At 44.9% G+C, this 18,170-nt stretch overlaps 1 protein-coding gene across 2 annotated transcripts; it reads left to right on the forward strand.

Moving 5' to 3' along the window:
- The first annotated feature begins 15,273 nt into the window (after positions 1-15,273).
- Positions 15,274-18,012, forward strand: LOC134223482 (transcriptional adapter 2B). Of its 2 annotated transcripts, none has more exons than XM_062702635.1 (5): positions 15,274-15,297; positions 15,389-15,486; positions 15,804-16,667; positions 17,064-17,140; positions 17,204-18,012. In XM_062702635.1, the coding sequence occupies exons 1-5, from the start codon at positions 15,291-15,293 to the stop codon at positions 17,589-17,591; spliced, it is 1,434 nt and encodes a 477-aa protein (XP_062558619.1). In that variant the 5' UTR covers positions 15,274-15,290; the 3' UTR covers positions 17,592-18,012. The 2 variants fall into 2 exon arrangements, with proteins under 2 accessions (XP_062558619.1, XP_062558630.1); XM_062702646.1 differs by having other exon boundaries at positions 17,000-17,140; positions 17,204-17,449.
- The last annotated feature ends 158 nt before the right edge of the window (positions 18,013-18,170 follow it).

Consider the following 18,170-nt stretch of genomic DNA (forward strand, 5'->3'; position numbering starts at 1 on the left):
GATGCTGAGAGTCCTGGACCGTAACACCTTTTCTCCGTCGGTAATGTGTAGGGATGTGCTCCACATCCCCATAGCGTGCTGCATTAGCCTGATGACGTTACCGTCTATCTTATACAACTGCAGTACCTTAAGAAGGTACGAGTGAGGTACTGAGTCGTATGCCTTTTATAGTCGATATACGCCATGCTCAGGTTTCTTTGCTTGTGGGTGGCCTGCCCAACAACGACTGCATCAATGATGACCTGATCCTTGCAGCCTCGTGTGTTACGTCGACAACCTTTTTGTTCCTCGGTCATCAGGTTGTTGACGTCGCAATGGTTCTGCACCCTCCTCGCTATTACCGATGACAGCACTTTGTACAGACTCGAAAGGCACGTTATTGGTCTGTACTTGGCTGGGTTCAAAGTGTTCCGATCCTTCGGCAGAAGATAAGTGACACCCTAGTGATGAATTCCGGTAGCTGCTCGGGGTTAGCTAGTACCGTGTTGAAGCATTCCGCCATCCGCCCGTGGACCGTTGTGAGTTTTTATACCAGAAATTATGCACAAAATCGGGTCCTGGTGCAGCCCAATTCCTGGTATACCGAGTAGCCTCACGTATGTCTTGGGCGGTCACGTTGATAGCGGTCATGTCTCCAATTCCACCACAATATTGCTCTTCTTCTGCCATCCACACCCCATCGCCGTTGTGTATGACGGGGTTCTCCCATAGATTGGACCAAAACTGCGTGACTTCTCCAATCTCCGGAAGGCCCTCGCCAAAGTCGGCTTTGTCGTTTCGGATGTGGTTGTAGAACTCCCTTTCGTTGATGTTGAACATTCGATTATGCTCCTTCCTCTTCGAACATTCTCCATAACGTCGCAGTCGTTTAGCAAGAGCACCCAACCGCTGTACATGGGTGTCGAGGATCTCAGTTATGTTCGCCTCGGTGAGATCACGGAGTTCTGTGGGTTTCACAATTTCAGCAACATTCCGAACTAGCCTGGTTGATCGATTCCCCTGCTTGTACTGTGTTAATCGACCAACCTTTGACCGCAGTTTGGCGATGCGGGTCTCCAGACGTCGCATCCACGCGGGTTTTCGTGCTTTGGGGCGTGCGCGTCCATCACTCTCACCTTGTGGGCGTGTTCGCAATCCCAACGTTCTTACAACAGCCACTGCAGCCGAATACACGATAAATTGCAGCTCCTCAAGGTTCTCCACGGTTTCCAAGTACTGTGGCAAAATATCCTGGTTAAGGATGCTTACTATACTCGTCAACCGATAGGAGTACTGCAACTTGGGTATCCGGTGTCGGGACATGGGGTCTGTCCCACGGAACTGTGTAACTGCTGTGCCCATATGATTAGCTAGTTCGTCCTTCAATTGCTGTCGTTGCAATTCCACTGTTGGTCCTGGCACGACGGTTACTTGCGATTGATGCATCCAACCCAACAGAACTCCTTCTCGACGTATCGCTCGATCATGCCTCCTCCTCCTCTCCTAGTTCTCTCTGCACTGCCCGCTTGATGTACTCTACGTCTTCTCTAGTCAGCATATTATGTGACATAATAGCTCTCTGGCGTGTGTACAACTTGTTCTGGTCAAGCTGGGGTGCAAACCGAGGGAACCTCTCATTGAACATCTCCAGCATCGCCGGTCTGCCGGACATATCCGTCTCCATCCTGGTGCAAACGTAGTAGCAACGGATCACGTACTGATTCATCTCCCTTGTCCACATGATCCGTTGCCGTCGGCGGCCCGCTAACGTGAGTGATTGACGTCGATCAACCACAGCAACATCAGCAGGTGCAGCATTGCCTTGGTGATTTCTTCTGCTGCCGTTTCTGTTTTGCCTTGTCGGCACGGGCTGAGCCCGATGACTAGAGGGTCGCTGTTGCACCTCTCCTTCCTCTAGCTGCTGGCCGCTCGCTCTGTCCCCCGTTCCAGGACCAGCTCCAGTAGGGGCTCCCTCCTCGGGCAATCGCATGGGTGGTATTGTTCTTGAGCGTAACTCCATATTTGGGTGTGCTTTCATTCCCGGAAGCTACGGGTTCTGTAAAGTTATTTAATTCTTTACAGTGCTAAATAGCTAGGTTCAAGCGCCGTTCAAGGTTTAATTATTATTATTATTATAATTATTATGTTGTTACTTAATTTTTTAAATATAATGTATCATGACGGCCTTCAGGAGGCGCTAGTGTTTTTTTTTAATTTGATAACCTAACTACTATTAGTTACGGATCCTGTACACCTCCGGTGGTGCAAAGGGCCGACTTGAAAGATCTCCATTCTGAGCGTTGCCCGGCTATCGCTTTAACCTGTTGCCAGGTTAGATTTCGGTCGACTTCTTTTATTTCTTTATTGAGGCTTCGCCGCCATGAGCCTCTGGGTCTGCCTCTGCTGCGATGTCCCGCTGGGTTCCAGTCTAATGCTTGCTTACAGATTTCGTTTCCGCCCCTACGTAAAGTGTGGCCGACCCAGCCCCACTTCCGATCCCGAATTTCTGTTGCTATCGGCCTCTGGTGACAACGACGATGGAGCTCGTTGTTTGAGATCCAGTTGTGAGGCCACCAGGCCCGAATTATATACCGCAGGCATCTGTTAATGGACACCTGCAGCCGTTGAGTGTTCTCCACTGATACACACCATGTTTCGCTAGCGTATAACAGCACAGATTTCACGTTAGAGTTGAAAATTCGTATTTTGGTGCGTTCACTTATCTGCCTGTTTTTCCAGATATTCCTTAAACTCGCAAAGGCATCCCTTGCTTTCTTGATCCGTGCGCCTATGTCGATCTTGGTACCACCGTCTGACGCCATTTGGCTACCATGATATTGGAAGCTTTCAACATTCTCCACTGGTTGCCCGGCTACTGTGAAACTGGAAGGAGTCACCGTGTTTACATCCAACGATTTGGTTTTGTTGACGTTGATGACTAAACCTGCCGAGGAGGAGCGATCGGCAAGGTCGTTGAGCTTACTCTGCATATCAGAGCGCCGTTGCGCGAGTCATTCGCCAATTCAAAGTCGTTTAGGTGCTCCATGGTTATAGGCTGCCATAACAGCCCGCGGTTTGGTTCACGGTCAATCGCATCTACCAGAATCTCATCGATTACGATGAGGAACAGTAACGGTGATAGAATACATCCTTGCCTCACACCAGCTACGACCCGGATAGGGTCGGACAGGACCCCATTGTGCAGCACTCTACACGAAAAGGCCTCGTACTGTGCTTCGATGAGGCCGATGATTTTCTCAGGAACCCCCTTCCGTCTCAGGGCGCCCCACATCTTCTCGTGATAGAGACGGACGAAAGCTTTCGTAGTCAATGAATACCAAGTAAAGGGACTCTTGGAATTCGTTGACCTGCTCCAAAATGATGCGGAGCGTGACAATATGGTCCACACAGGATCTTCCGGCACGGAATCCGGCTTGCTGCCGCCGGAGAGTCGCATCGATCTTCTCCTGAATCCGGGCTAGGATAATTTTGTACAGAACTTTGAGAACGGTACACAGCAACATAATGCCTCGCCAGTTATCGCATACAGTCAGGTCACCCTTTTTGGGCACCTTCACTAAGATACCTTGCATCCAGTCGACCGGGAAAGTTGCGGTGTCCCAGATATTACGAAATAAGCGATGCAGTAGTTGAGCGGATGTCATGGGGTCAGCTTTGAGCATCTCGGCTGATATGCGGTCGACCCCTGGGGCTTTATTCGATTTCATGCTTTGGATGGCTGTTTGAATCTCTAGCAGTGATGGAGCTTCGGTATTGACACGTGTTATACGTCGGATCCTAGGCAGATCATGCCGAGGTGGTGATGGCCTGGTTGGCACTTGAAAAAGTTGTTCGAAGTGCTCGAACCAGCGTTTCAGCTGGTCAGTTGGGTCGGTCAATAACTGATCATTCGCGTCTTTCACAGGCATCGTTGCATTCATCTTCGCCCCGCTTTAGCGTCGTGAGATATCATAGAGGAGGCGAATGTCCCCGGTTGCGGCGGCTCTCTCTCCTTCGTCGGCCAGAGAGTCTGCCCACGCTCGCTTGTCCCGTCGACATGAGCGTTTTACTTCCTTCTCAAGAGCCGTGTATCGTTGACGGGCTAAGACTTTGGCTCCTCTGGTTTTCGATCGCTCTATCGCGGCTTTGGCTTCTCTTCGCTCCTCTATCTTCCTCCAGGTCTCATCGGTGATCCATTGTTTTCTCTGGGTGCGTAGTTCACCCACATTGTTCTCGCTGGTGGCGATGAAGGCATTCTTGATGGCGCTCCATTGGTCTTCCACGCTGCCACCTTCCGGAATATCTGCAGCACGCGTCTCCAGTTCTTCAACGAAGGACCGTTTCACCGTGGCATCTTCCAGTCGGCGTGTGTCGTCGCTCAACTCTTTCCTCCTGCCGACGAATCCGCGCAATGCGCAGGCGTATTTCGCCGATGAGGAGGTGATGATCAGACGCGATATCGGCACTACGTTTATTCCGTACATCAAGAAGGCTCCGTTTCCATTTTCGGCTGGTGCAGATGTGGTCGATTTGGTTTTCTGTAAAGCCGTCACGGGAGACCCACGTGACCTTGTGAACCGGTCGATGAGGGAAGAGCGATCCCCCGATCAACATGTCGTTATTACCACAAAATTCTGCGAACAGCTCTCCGTTTTCGCTCATTTCTTCGAGACCATGGCGTCCCATAATGCGCTCATGGTTCGAGTTGTCGGATCCGATCTTCGCATTGAAGTCGCCCAAACAGATCTTGATATCACCCTTCGGAATTCTATCTACGACGGCATTGAGTTGACTGTAGAAGTTCTCTTTGTCTTGCAGATCGGCTGCATCGGTTGGCGCATAACATTGGATTATAGTAAGGTTTCGGACCCGTGTTCTAAATCTGGCAACGATTATCCTCCCACTTCATAAGCGCAGAGTGTGCCTGAGCGCTTAGTAGGAAGCCAACTCCGCGATGCCGGGGAGCGTGTTCACCTCGTAAACCAGAGTATAGCAGAACTTGTCCCGACGGCGTTCTGTGTACTCCAAAGTTTGGCCAACGGACTTCACTCAGTCCCAGGATCTCAAGCTTCATGCGGCGTGCCTCATTGGCAAGTTGTGCCAATTTACCCTGCTGGGCTAGGATTAAAACGTTCCATGTTCCTATTCGTGTCCGTTGTTTCGCGCTAAGAGTCGCCGTAAAATCAGTCCGTATTCTTTCATTATCGGATTCTCGAACAAATTGATGTTTCGGGAACAGTACGTTGTTGGCCCAAGGTTCCCTATCCACCGGGATGGGGCTGCCATCTTAGGTATAGCTTCCGAGGAATAGCATTTCATACTCAGCCGCTGGATGCCAGAACAGACGCTGTTGGAGCCGCACCTCCTTGGTGGACAGACGCTCGATCAGTCGGGTCAAATTTGTCCGACCCAACACCAGGACTAGGCTAGTGCGCTTTGAGCGGCACACCGTCGCTTTGATAGGGCCTGCTTGGGGACACATGCAGCTTTTTATAGAAGTTCAACAGAGCCCACTGTCGAACCCCACCACATCCTAGGCAGACCCCACAGTACGCACCCTCTCACTCTAGCTGATGTCAGAAGGACAACAGTGCCCAGGCTGCACTACCAGCTAAGTACGTAATTCTTAGCTGGCGGTCAATTGTCATCGGAAGACCCGTGGAAGCGTGAGTATTGGAACTTGTGAGGACCAGAGCTATGTTAGGCGCCCCTTCCCGGATGTCAACTCACCATTTCGCAGCCCTCACCCAGACTGTGGCTCAAGTATTTGCGGGCACGTCGGGGGTGACTGCTCCAACGGAGCATACACAAAAACGGGGGAGACAGTCTCCAGGGGATGAGCTCCCTGGGGGCCGCTCCGAAACGCGGAGGGTTACTACGAGGTTATGGCAGGTTGAGAGCTCTCAGCCGCACCAGACCAGGGAAATAGAGGGGGATGACCCTCCTGGACCCTGGTCAAGAACAAGAGGAAACCGAAGACGTCAAGGGCCGAAAAGAAGGCCCAGGCGAATGAGGGTAGCAAGAATTCTAGGGTAGGCGCCAATCGCTCCAGGGGCAACGACGTACGTCGAATAAGACGTACCCGGATGGGTGAGATCCTCGAGCTGAAGCGGGGCGTCTTGCAAAAGGGCGCCGCCTACAAGAAGTTGGCGAAGGAAGTCTTGCGAGACGGTCAAGGTGAGGGCACTCACGACGGAGGTGAATCTAAGGGTTAAAGACCTGGACGAGATCACCGAAGTCGAGAAGCTCATCACGGCACTGCGACGACAGTGTGAAGTGGAGACGCCCACCGCAGCCGTTTGGCTACGGAAAGGTCCGGCAGGGACGCAGGTAGCATTGGTTCGGCTATCTGCAGCGGACGCCTCTAAGGTAGTCAAGTTAGGGAGCGTCAAGGTGGGATGGTCGATGTGCCCTATGGGCACATACGAGCAACCCGAAGTTTGCTTCAAGTGCCTGGAACCGGGGCACAAGCAATGGGACTGCAAAGGCCCTGACAGAAGCAATCTCTGCCGACGCTGCGGATTGGAGGGACATAACCCAAGCAACCAGAAGTTCGGATAAGAAGGGCTATTTTGGCTTAATCAGCTCTCATTTTAAGTAATTTTTTGTATGTAACGGAACTTTAAGTGAACTTTAAAGTTCCGTTAAGGATGCTTGGAACTTGATGTGAACCATAGTGAACCAATTAGTTCGGTTAAGAGTAAATTTAAGTAAAATCTGAACTTCTGGTTGCTTGGGAAGGCACAATACTGCACGAACCCTCCCAATTGTTTGATTTGTTCCAGCAAAGCTGTGAACAGCAAGCACCCCATGGGGGGTTCGATGTGCCCGGCGTGCTGCAAAATCACAGTGCAGGTAACGCAGCTGGCTTGCTCGGCCTCGCCCGAGTGTTTGGTGTGCGCAGGTTTAGAGGAAACGGCGGAACACGTGTTGTTCGTGTGCTCACGTTTTCGCGCAATGCGTGACCACATGCTTGCCACATGTGGTCTGGACACGCCCAAATCGTCTCGGAGCTACACAGAAGGTGGCGCGTGGACTCAAGGATGGCTAGTTCAGGCGCAAGTAAGAGATGGTCCAAGGGATCGGAGTCGGCTTCATGGGTCATACCGGTGGTCATGCTCTGTGGTCGAACTCGATCCTTTTATCGAACAAGTGGCCGCGCGAAGAACAACATGGTATCGTCGCTTTCGCGGCGTCAGTCAACCGGGCGGGTTCCGAGCCCGAGGACGGAAAGGGGTCCTCAAGATCAAGGCTGGGGTCAAGGCTGGGGCAGGCGTAGGCACCGCGCCGGCAAGTCCCTCTGTGTGCTGGCGAATAGGCCCTATCGCAGAAAGGTCAATTTGGGGTGCACGCGGCATCATCACTCTTGATACCAGTCGTGCAGAGAGAAGCAGGCGCGAAGTCAACCACGATACCATGGTGTTCTTCTAAAAAAGCGATGTTCGGTGCTGCATGGACACGCAGCTAACCTCGAGGGTGCGTTGTGCACTGGCCCCCCTTTGAAGCATTACTTTCTGGTTGTACCGAAGGGACTATGGGCTTGGTGGCAATGGAAACGGTTTAGCGGGTCGGGGATGTAGTCCTGCCTTCCTCGGTGATCCCTAACCCCGCACTTCCTGGTCAACCCAGGATGTCTGTTGAGCAGATTCCCCCTACATTGCTTAGGAAGAAAAAAACACTATATACACTATATACAAAGACGGGAAGTCTGATCCCTGAACAAATAAATCGCCAGGCAACTCTGCTTGCGCAACACTGCTGATGCTGGATATACTTTCCACATTGGTCTATACGAATTTCATAATTCAAAAATATTTGATTTGTATCGTGTTCAACCACCCAACAAAAAGACACAATTCACTATAAACATGCTTAATTGATTTTCAACCACATACGAACACTTTTTTACCTAAATCCATAAAAAAATATTCAAATAATGATATAAACATATAGACTAACGCAAAATGAACTCCCCCAAGAAATTATGACGTTTGAGCGGGTCGCATAATGAACGCAAAATGAACTTTTGTTCGAAAAGACGACCCGCTCAAATGTCAAAATCCATCGGGTGAGTGAATTTCATGAACTCCTGCACAGGTCTATTTATTCGTGCTGGTTCAAATGAACCCTTGCCAAATGTTGCACGCGATGTTTTGGAATGACAGGTCTCTTGCTCGGTTGGAATCCCGCATAATTACAAACTGTACATGGATATTTTCCCGTGCGGTCGACAACAGTATCCTTTACTGTTGACAACTGCACAGAAAAAAATCCCATGGTAACGGTTACTATTTTGTACAGGGGGGTAATATGCGGTGCATCGCGCCTCCTCTGCATGTAGTATGAAGCAAATGTAAACAAACAATCCCACATTTTTTTCGTTAGTCAGCAGTAGTGTAGGTTAACCAACATCCTACAAGATTCCAGTTCGAACAATGTTACACTTGCCAAGCGGGGTGGCCCGCCTTTCCCAAGCGGCGAGGCCCGGATAATACATCTTAGGTAGGCTTGATTTGTTCGTGGATGACAGGCCTACTCCCCCCCTGATTTTGTAGACTACGCCATGTTTTTAAAACAACCACAAATTTTCAGTTAAATTAACCACACAGAAAAAACAAAAATTGTTTTAATAAGTATTTTGCCTTTTTGATTTAAAAAGCTTTAGATTTTCTTCAATATAAAAGTAGAATTGATTAACGTAAAAGTTATGCATTAAGATTAAAAGTGTTTTTCACCTACTTAGATTGTGTATTTAAAAGTTTTTCTTTTCAACAAAAACATTCTAAAATTGTCAAAACACTTATTTCAAATTATTATTTTTTCTGTTCTGACAGCGTCATTTGCTGTGACAATGACAGTGTCATTATCGCTTGCCGGCGGATTTTGGCAGTTTTGACTTTTTGTCATAAAATTTCGTAAAATTTATTAACAAAAAGTAAAATTTTTCACTGGTGCCTTAGTAAATCCTTACACACTTAATTCTATTTACCGGGCTCGGTAACTGAATTACCGATTTCTCAACAGCTGAGCTCTCGGTAGTCACCTCGGTAATCGAATTCTATTACCGAGTGCTCGGTACAGGATTCATGATAATGAACTGTCAAAAAATACCGAGCAGATTTGTAACAGTTACTGAGCACTCGGTAAAAAAATACTGGTGAATCTGTAAAAATGTAACTGACTTCTGTAACTCAAATTACCGAGTTAAATGTAATAAAATTTTCATCTTTCTCATAAATAATAAAAAGCAATTGAAATTTTAGTTCTATAATTGTTTTTATGTATATTGTTTTTATGTATTATGTATCAGGATACTTATGTTTTTTGCATCATAGTGATTGGTGATACATTTTTTCACTCTTGATTTCTCCCAGTGGCGCTACTCCACTCAGTCCTCGGAATGCTACCTCAAAGGGAACGTTGTAGGGCCTCATCGTCGTCCTGAAAATTTGTTTCTAGAATTGAAGAACGCGATTTGTTTAGGAGGAACCTCGGGGGAAACAGAATTACACATACCTGCAGTCGGATCCGAATCCAGAATCTACTAAACAAAATGGTAATGCAGCGACGACATCAACGACTGGTGATAAATACATAGTTTAAGTTTTTTCGCCTAGAAATGTATAGAAATTGATGAACAAATTTTTGTAAACTAGAAAAATATCTTGATCAGCGCTGGTATGAAATATTGGAACTTACCTGATTATCATATGATTATATTTATTAGAATCGATTTATACCGAAGCAACTAATCACAAAATAAATTCGTTCAATGAAATCGGTCTCAAGATTCCGATTCGCAAAAAATGGCGTCACATCAAGCGTCACGTGGTCGGAACTGTGAGCTCGGTATTTGTTTTAACTGAGCTCAGTAAAGTGCATTTGACTTTACTGAGTGATCGGTTTAATTTTTGACAAGTGCAGAACATTTGGTTAGAACAGTGTTGATCGGTTATGCATACTACCGAAACTCAGTATTCTATTTTGAACAACTGAGTCATCGGTAAAAATAAATACAGAAACCAGTAAATTCTTTTTGATTAACTGAGTACTCGGTGAAATTTTTCTTTTACCGAATAAAATCAGTAAAAAATATTACCGAGCTGAAATTCTCGATTTAAGTGTGTACGACACAGGTAAGTGAATAATTATAATATTATACTGCATGATTAATTGTTTAGCATAATGCTTCATCGAATCATTGTTTGCTAATGTTTTGACATTTTTCTTTTCCAGGGCCAGATCTTTTATCATCGGATTTAAAATGCTCTTCAGTTTTGACGAGAAACATCGATGTGCAAAATGGTTTCGCAGAAATTATCTTTCTGGGCCTTCTGATATACTTATCGCTTGGAAACGAAAGGTAGGTAATTTTTTTTAAGTTGCGTGAGCAGCACAAAACGAAAGATATGGAACTATTTTTTCTCATCATTTGGCAGGCAAAAACTCCTTCTAGATAGCAACGATGTGGACCCCGGATTAGGCGTTGCATAACATCTTGGGAGCATCCTTTCGTGTTTGCTATATTATCGAACCCATAATGAACGAAATAAGAACATTTGAAAATAAAAACAAAAACCATTACGATTTATTTATTTAAATTAGAAAAAGATAAAAGGGGGGTTAGGATTAAGAGGTTTGGTTATATGGAAATTTAAACTACATTCTAAATAAAATCAATTCTCTCTTTTGATTTGACAATCCTACAATTTTATTTCGAAAGTTCAAACTTTTAATTTCAAAGCGGCATGCTATTCTTTAACACTGGGCGTAACAAAAGTTTACGTACTTTTATTTTGAACATACGCAACTCTCTACGAAAAAGAACCAACGCAACTTTTTATTTTTACCAACGATATTTTTAATTTTAATAATGATTTTTCTTTCTGTGCACGCATTCGGACAAATTCATCACTGATTCAGTTCATGCAACAACATTCCACCAGGACCACAGTTGATTTTTACTGCGCGCATGGTAAAATCAAACGGGTTTGTTGTCTGCTGAAAATCGTCGGTGCGTATTCTTAAATTAACCCTCGGAATGGTAGTTTCGACCGCAACATTTTTTTGCGTGTGTAAATGAACAATCTCATTTAAAGTTTTAACAGTTTGTGGTACAGTTATTTGACAAATAACAATATGTTAAATGGGTTGTTAAGTTATGTCACCATAAAAAATCGTTTGTTTTTGCGTGCAAAATTTTCGCTCAACAGTGTGATAAAATGTTGACATATAATACAGGAAATAAAGAACATTTTGGAGACAGCATGTTATAGGGTAAAATGCCCAATAGTGGACCCCCTAGTAGCGGAATTTTGGTCTTTTTGTCATGAGAAGTAGAAATGTTCAACATATTTATTCTGCTTGACATCTAATACCAAGTTCTGCATCTCCTCTTCACGATACATACATAAAACACTCAAATACACGACGTTATTCGTTGAAAATGACATTTTCAAGTCTGACTGAATTCGCCCAATAGTAGACCCCCTGGGGGTCCATAATGGGAATTTGCTTCCCTATAGTCGACACTTCATTTGATTTTTATGTTCCGTTTCGGGACGTTCTTCTTCCCTATTATGGATCCCCCAAAATATTCCTACCGTAGAACCCCGCTCATTCGACAATGATTCCTGTCGAGTTAACGGGGTAACGTTTTAATCCGACAAACTGGTAACCCTATTATTATTTTTTCGAAAAAATATGGCAACCCTAAGTTTGTTTTTGTTTTGCATCGCAAGTTATGAAAAATATTTGAAGTGAATATCGCAATCGTACGAATTACTATTTAAAATCATCTTGGTTCCTCAACTCTTCAATATTCATTATCGCGGAAAGTGCCAGATGGTCCCCGTTGCTGCAGCTTCTGCCGATCAATAAAGTTTTTTTATTGCGTGGAATCCGGTATCCAAACCCAGCAGAGTGCTGTGTAGGTAGTTCCATGGACGGAAAAAGGAAACCCCTAGCAACTCTAAACAGCAGGTAAATATTGAATATATTTTTAAACTGGATTTGTATAATAAATTATCAAATTTTAGTAATGTATCGGAGCCACCAAAGAAAAAGCATCGTAGTGCTAACGCTTCAACAGAAGCTGCAAGCGATTCAGGCGTTGAGAACGGATCAACAGTAACGAAAGTTTCTCAGGAGTATAACATTGGCAGGATTACGCTTCTGGGGTTTATCAAGAATCGGGAGACCATTCAGATCACCGCCTTTAAATACCAGGAGACCGGCGTGACGGAACGGCGCACGATGAAAACAGCAAAGCTGGTTGCACTAGAGGAAGCTCTGTATCTTTGGATCTTACAGGAGCGTAGGAAGAAGCATATATTAATCCCGGAGATAGTGCGAGCAAAAGCGGAACAATTGTTTTCGATGTTGCAGACTCGGAATGTTTATGATTTGGATGTTCAATTTTCGTCGAGCAACGGATGGTACGACAGATTTAGGAAGCGGTACGGATTGAAGATGATTGGTGTTGAAGGCGAACGTGCTTCTGCGAACGTTAATGCTTTCGAACAGTTTAAAGTTAATTTCATTCAACAAATTCAGGAGAATCGTTACGAGAAATGGGAAATTTATAATGCTGATGAATCGGCATTGTTCGTCAAGCTACTTCCTTCTCGCACATTGGTCTTGAACGACGAAGACATTGCCGAAGGTAGGAAGGTGATTAAATCAAGAATTACATTTATGCCTTGCTGCAACATTGACGGCTCGAATAAACTTCCTCTGATGTTCCTGGGTACGTCTCAGAATCCACGTGACCTGCCCAAGGACAAGTCTGACCTTCCAGTATATTACAAAAGCTCGAAGAAGGCTTGGATGAACCGAGATTTGTTTAAACAGTGGTTCTTCGAACAGTTCATTCCATCGGTACAGAATTTTGCACAGCAGAACGGACGAGAACCTAGAGCGTTGTTACTCCTAGATAATTGTTCGGCGCACCACGATGGTGGCAACATTCTCGAAAGCAATGACGGGAAAATAAAAGTGATTTTCCTTCCACCAAATGTCACCTCACTCGGTCAGCCAATGGATCAAGGAGTACTCCATGCGGTGAAGAAACGGTACAAGAAAAAACTCATGCTTCATTTGCTTCTTGATGACACCGACTGCAATATCTTTGAAGAAAGGCTTAAGAAAATCAGTCTGCGCCAAGTCATTGACTGGTTACATCAATCATGGGATGAAATCTCACATAAGACAATTGAGGGTTCATGGAAGAACCTTCTAGATGAATATCCGCTCTTCGATCTAGAAGAAGCTGAAAGTGGGTCGTTAGATAATGACGTATTGTCTCTTGTGAAAGCTACAGCACATTTCTACCAGGAGAATCCCAGTAATGATGACATAAAAGACTGGTTGAATGACTCAGTATGTGACAGCAAAGGGAACAAAATCATCGGTGATTGTGATGTGTACACTGACAACGAAATTTTGGACAGCGTTCTACATGAGAACAAAGCGGAACCCGATGAGGAGTGGTTAGAAAATTCGTCTAGTGAGCCGTTGCTTGTTATTGAACCATACGAAGAGGCATATGAGAACCACCAAAAATCAATAGATTGCGTTGATTTCCTGATCGATTTAATGGATCACAGACGAGATGCAGCGGAATCTATTCAACTGCGGAAATTGCGGAGCAAGCTAATTGAATCGGAGTGGCAACGTCGTCAACGTTAAGGTTGGATTGATTCATACTTTTCAATGTAATAATTTGTACAACAAAAGTTTCAATACAATTACCTTCATTGTTTCTAATCTGTATTTTGATTAAGCACAAATCTAGTCGTTTTTTTATCCAACAAAAGGTATCTATAATATTGGGACCGAGGGTGTGACTATCTGGGGCCCTCCTTAGCCGTGCGGCAAGATGCTCGGCTACAAAGCAAGACCATGCTGAGGGTTCGATTCCCGGTGACGGTCTAGACAATTTTCGGATTGGAAATTGTCTCGACTTCCCTGGGCATAAAAGTATCATCGTGTTAGCCTCATGATATACGAATGCAGAAATGGTAACTTGGCTTAGAAACCTCGCGGTTAATAACTGTGGAAGTGCTTAATGAACACTAAGCTGCGAGGCGGCTCTGTCCCAGTGTCGGGATGTAATGCCAACAAAGAAGAAGAAGAAGTGTGACTATCACGCTACCCGTTCTATTTAATATGTTAAACCTGTGTCGGGAATGTGACTTCTGCAGAAAATACCAGTCGTTGTCCCATCTAGAGCATTGCTTATTCCTCTCGACGAAATCATCAAGAGGATAAGAGCTGAGCAAGCCTTCCATACACTTATGCTTTTCTCTACATTCCTTCAATTTCGATGGATGTTAGTAGTAAGTTAACTATAACACTAAGCTGTAATACAGAATATTTCACTCTTATTTCATTATTCGAGTGAATATAAACAGCTATTCATTATCTACTTCGAAAAGTTAGAAGGTATCTACAACTGTTCACAGAATTTGGCGTTAATAATGTTTTGGGATGATTGTGATGACATTCTTAATGTCAAATCAAAGTGACTTTTAAACCATTTTTAATTCGACAATTGTCGAACGAGCGGGGTACGGATTAAAAAGTGTCGTATTAAATGGTGTCGAATGAGCGGGGTTCTACGGTATAATGGACACTCTCGTGTTCATTTTTCATAGAATTGTAAAAAAATCATTTAATTTTACTTTCCATAGCATTTCCAATGCATGTAATCAAATCATAGGACTGTAAGGTAGGTTCTCCCGATGGAATTTCATAGCAAAATGTTTACATTGTGCTGTAATAATGCAAAAATGGCTGGAGGGTCCACTATTGGTTGGGGGTCCACTATTGGTCACTTTACCCTATGTTTACATTTAGTGATGATGTCGAGCAGTTAAGGTTGAATCGATCGAAAAGTATTCGATAACCGCAACGTAAACTGTGAAGCTATTTCTTACATCGTAATAATGATTCTGACCATATAACATGTTGTTTTTTATTATGTTTTTTTTTATTATTGGAACATTTCCTGTCTTTGTTTATAGTGTCTTTAGTTTAGCCCATCGCCAGATCGTAGCCAGGCTATATTTTTTTTCATACTGCATTTCAATGATGTCAGCGGGCCATGTTTATTGATGACGATGACACAACGCTTGTCACCGGCTCGGATTGGACGAATAAAAAAAAATGGAAAATAAATATTTTCCGTGTATCTATTTTCCAGTCAATCCGCCTACCTATCAAATAATGAGCGTCTACAATTCATTGCTATAAATTCATTAGTGAACTGACATCAAGCAAAATCGGGAAGTGTTCCCTGCACATCCAACATGGCGGGTAAGTGATTCACATCGCTGCGCACAAGCTTCCACGAAAAATTCAAAAAAATGCTTTAAAACATCGCTAATTCGCTTCTATTTACCCCCAGAACTGTTCGCCAAGTACACCTGTACTAATTGCCAGGAAGACATTCCGGGAATCCGTGTCCACTGTGTCGTATGCAGCGACTTTGAGCTGTGCCTAGCGGTAAGTAGGGCTGATTTAAAGCTTGACAAAAATGGCTGACCTGCCAACCTGGGCGGTGGGAATTTTGTGTTCATCTTCCTCGGAGCGATGATGACGTCAGCGATGAATGAACAGCTGTTATGTGTGGGTGTGCGTGAGCGAATCGTTAAAATGCAAACAAATTGCGATCAGCTGTTATTTTATTTACGTTGACGCAATATTGGGTATTGCAATCTCTTAAATAAAATTATTTTAATTTCCGCAATGAAAAATACTAAATCGATTATCTACTTTGTAAGTAGCAACTAATTATGGATTATTTTCTGCATTATGCATAGTGTTTCGCCGCTGGAGCCGAAATTGGTCAACATCGAAATGATCACTCGTACCAATTCATGGACTCGGGCATATTGTCCATCTATCGCGGCAAGGGAGGCTGGTCTGCTAGGGAAGAGTTGCATCTGTTGGATGCCATCGAACAGTACGGCTTCGGTAACTGGGAGGACATCAGCAAGCACATAGAAACGCGTACCCCAGAGGAGGCAAAGGATGAGTACGTATCCAAGTTTCTTAATGGAACGGTTGGGCGTCACACTTGGTCTACGGCCACTGACCAGCAGCGTCCCCAGTTGACCGATCACACCTCGGATGACACGGGTCCGCTTGGGCAGTTGCTCGTTCAGAAACTTCCGCCAATGGATTGTAGCCACGAAGAGGCTGTGGCGCTTGGTTACATGCCTAACCGGGATGACTTCGAGCGTGAATACGATCCAACGGCAGAACAACTGGTATCCACTTTGTCCCTTTCGCCGGATGACGAAGACGTTGACATGCTGCTGAAGCTGGCCCAGGTCGACATTTACACCCGGAAACTGCGCGAAAGAGCCCGTCGGAAACGGGTCGTCCGGGACTATCAGCTGATTGCTAATTTCTTCCGAGGCAATGCCAAACGCGCCCGCATGAGCCGCGATCAGCGCGAGTTCCGCGAAAGATTGCGTACCTTTTCGCAGTTTTACACGTCGTTGGAGTTTGAGCGCCTGATTGCATCGCTGGAGCGCGAACGATCACTACGCATAAGACTATCGGAGCTGAATCGATACCGCTGGAACGGACTTCAGCGGATGGACGAGTGCGTCCACTTTGAGCAACATGCTGCGGCCGCTCAGCACCGCAATACGGGTCCGTACGGACATGGACGAACGGTGAGTACGGCTTATTGCTTTATAATATTTGAATCATTTAATCTTGGAAAGTTGATCTTACAAGTGGTATACAATTTAAGAACCGAGCTTCATTATTATTAAAAGTGTCAAAATATTTATGAATGTTTTCAACTGCCCAAGATTAAAACCAATTCTAAATTATACATGAAAGCTATTTAAACTTTCAGTATTGCACGATAATAATTTACTATTGTTTCTTTTCTACTTTCTCCTTTGAACTGAATATTTGTATGTTCAAAACACCTTAACCAACCCGTTGTTGCACGACGCGATCTACAATAATCGGATGGAACAATACGAAACGAAAATAGCTTACATGTATAATTGGTCCCAACGGTCAATCGATTTCCGGCTGTATAAGACAAATTTTGACAGGACAACCGAAGCAAAGGCGGCTCATGCGAGACAAACAAGGGATCCTCGGCGTTGTCCAGCTCCCAGATAAGAAGAAGGTAATTGTTCGTATTCTATGCAATCATCGCAGTCTATTAATTGCGCAACTTCTCTCACAACAGCGAAAGCGACGTCCGAAGCTTAAATTCCATCGGCCAAAAGCTCACGCACCACACCGACGACCGGGCCTACTCCGACGGCTCATACAGCAGCAGAAACTTCTCGGATAGCTCACGGGGAACGGATCCGTCGAGGCAGCACCACCACCATCATCAGGTGCAGTCGCTTCAGGATCCGGCGGTGCAGCAACAGCCCGGCGTACAGCTCCTCACGTCAAACGAGCTACAACTGTGCAACTCTCTCAACCTGCCGGTCACGCGGTACCTTAGTCTGAAAACGGTACTGCTGGGCCGGCCGTCGCTCGACCATGGGTTCAGTTCCGTGGCCGAGAGTATGGTCAAGAAGTATCTCATCAAGTCGGGCTGGCTGCAAACGAGTCCTCAGAATTGAGAGGATTCTTTTCCGAGTTTTAGCATTAGGGAAAACTAATTGGCGTTGATCTCACATCATGGGAAAAAATATTGGTAATGAGGCTGACTCTCCAATCAGCCGGTAGGTTATACTCAAATTCAATGGATAGAATTATATTTCGTCGACGGTAACTTCTAGGGTAGTTGATAGCTTGATACTGCCTGTTCTAACGTAATACATATTCAAATTCAACTAGCGGACTAAATTATGAACACTATCTAACCTACGATACTACAGCTAGGTGTATGAGTCTGGATCCGATGTTCACTGTCACAAATATTCATATGAAGTCACACAACGCAGTTAGGAGCGCTTGATTGTGACAAAGATATTAATATTAGCCTGTAAATAGTTCAATAAATTATTGTCAATAAATTTTACCCACTTAAATGCAATCAAAGATTTTTTAGTGTTTTAATGTTCTTTTTATATCACTCCACTTCCAGAGGAATTGCTTTTCTCAAATTGGCATACAAAATTTATTCGAGCTTTCTGACAGGAATTCTTTGTTCACGAATGGCCAACCTTAGTAAGTTTGTTGGCATCAGCTTTCACAGA

The sequence above is a fragment of the Armigeres subalbatus genome, chromosome 1 (assembly GCF_024139115.2).
Source record: "Armigeres subalbatus isolate Guangzhou_Male chromosome 1, GZ_Asu_2, whole genome shotgun sequence".
Taxonomy (NCBI): Eukaryota; Metazoa; Arthropoda; class Insecta; order Diptera; family Culicidae; genus Armigeres; species Armigeres subalbatus.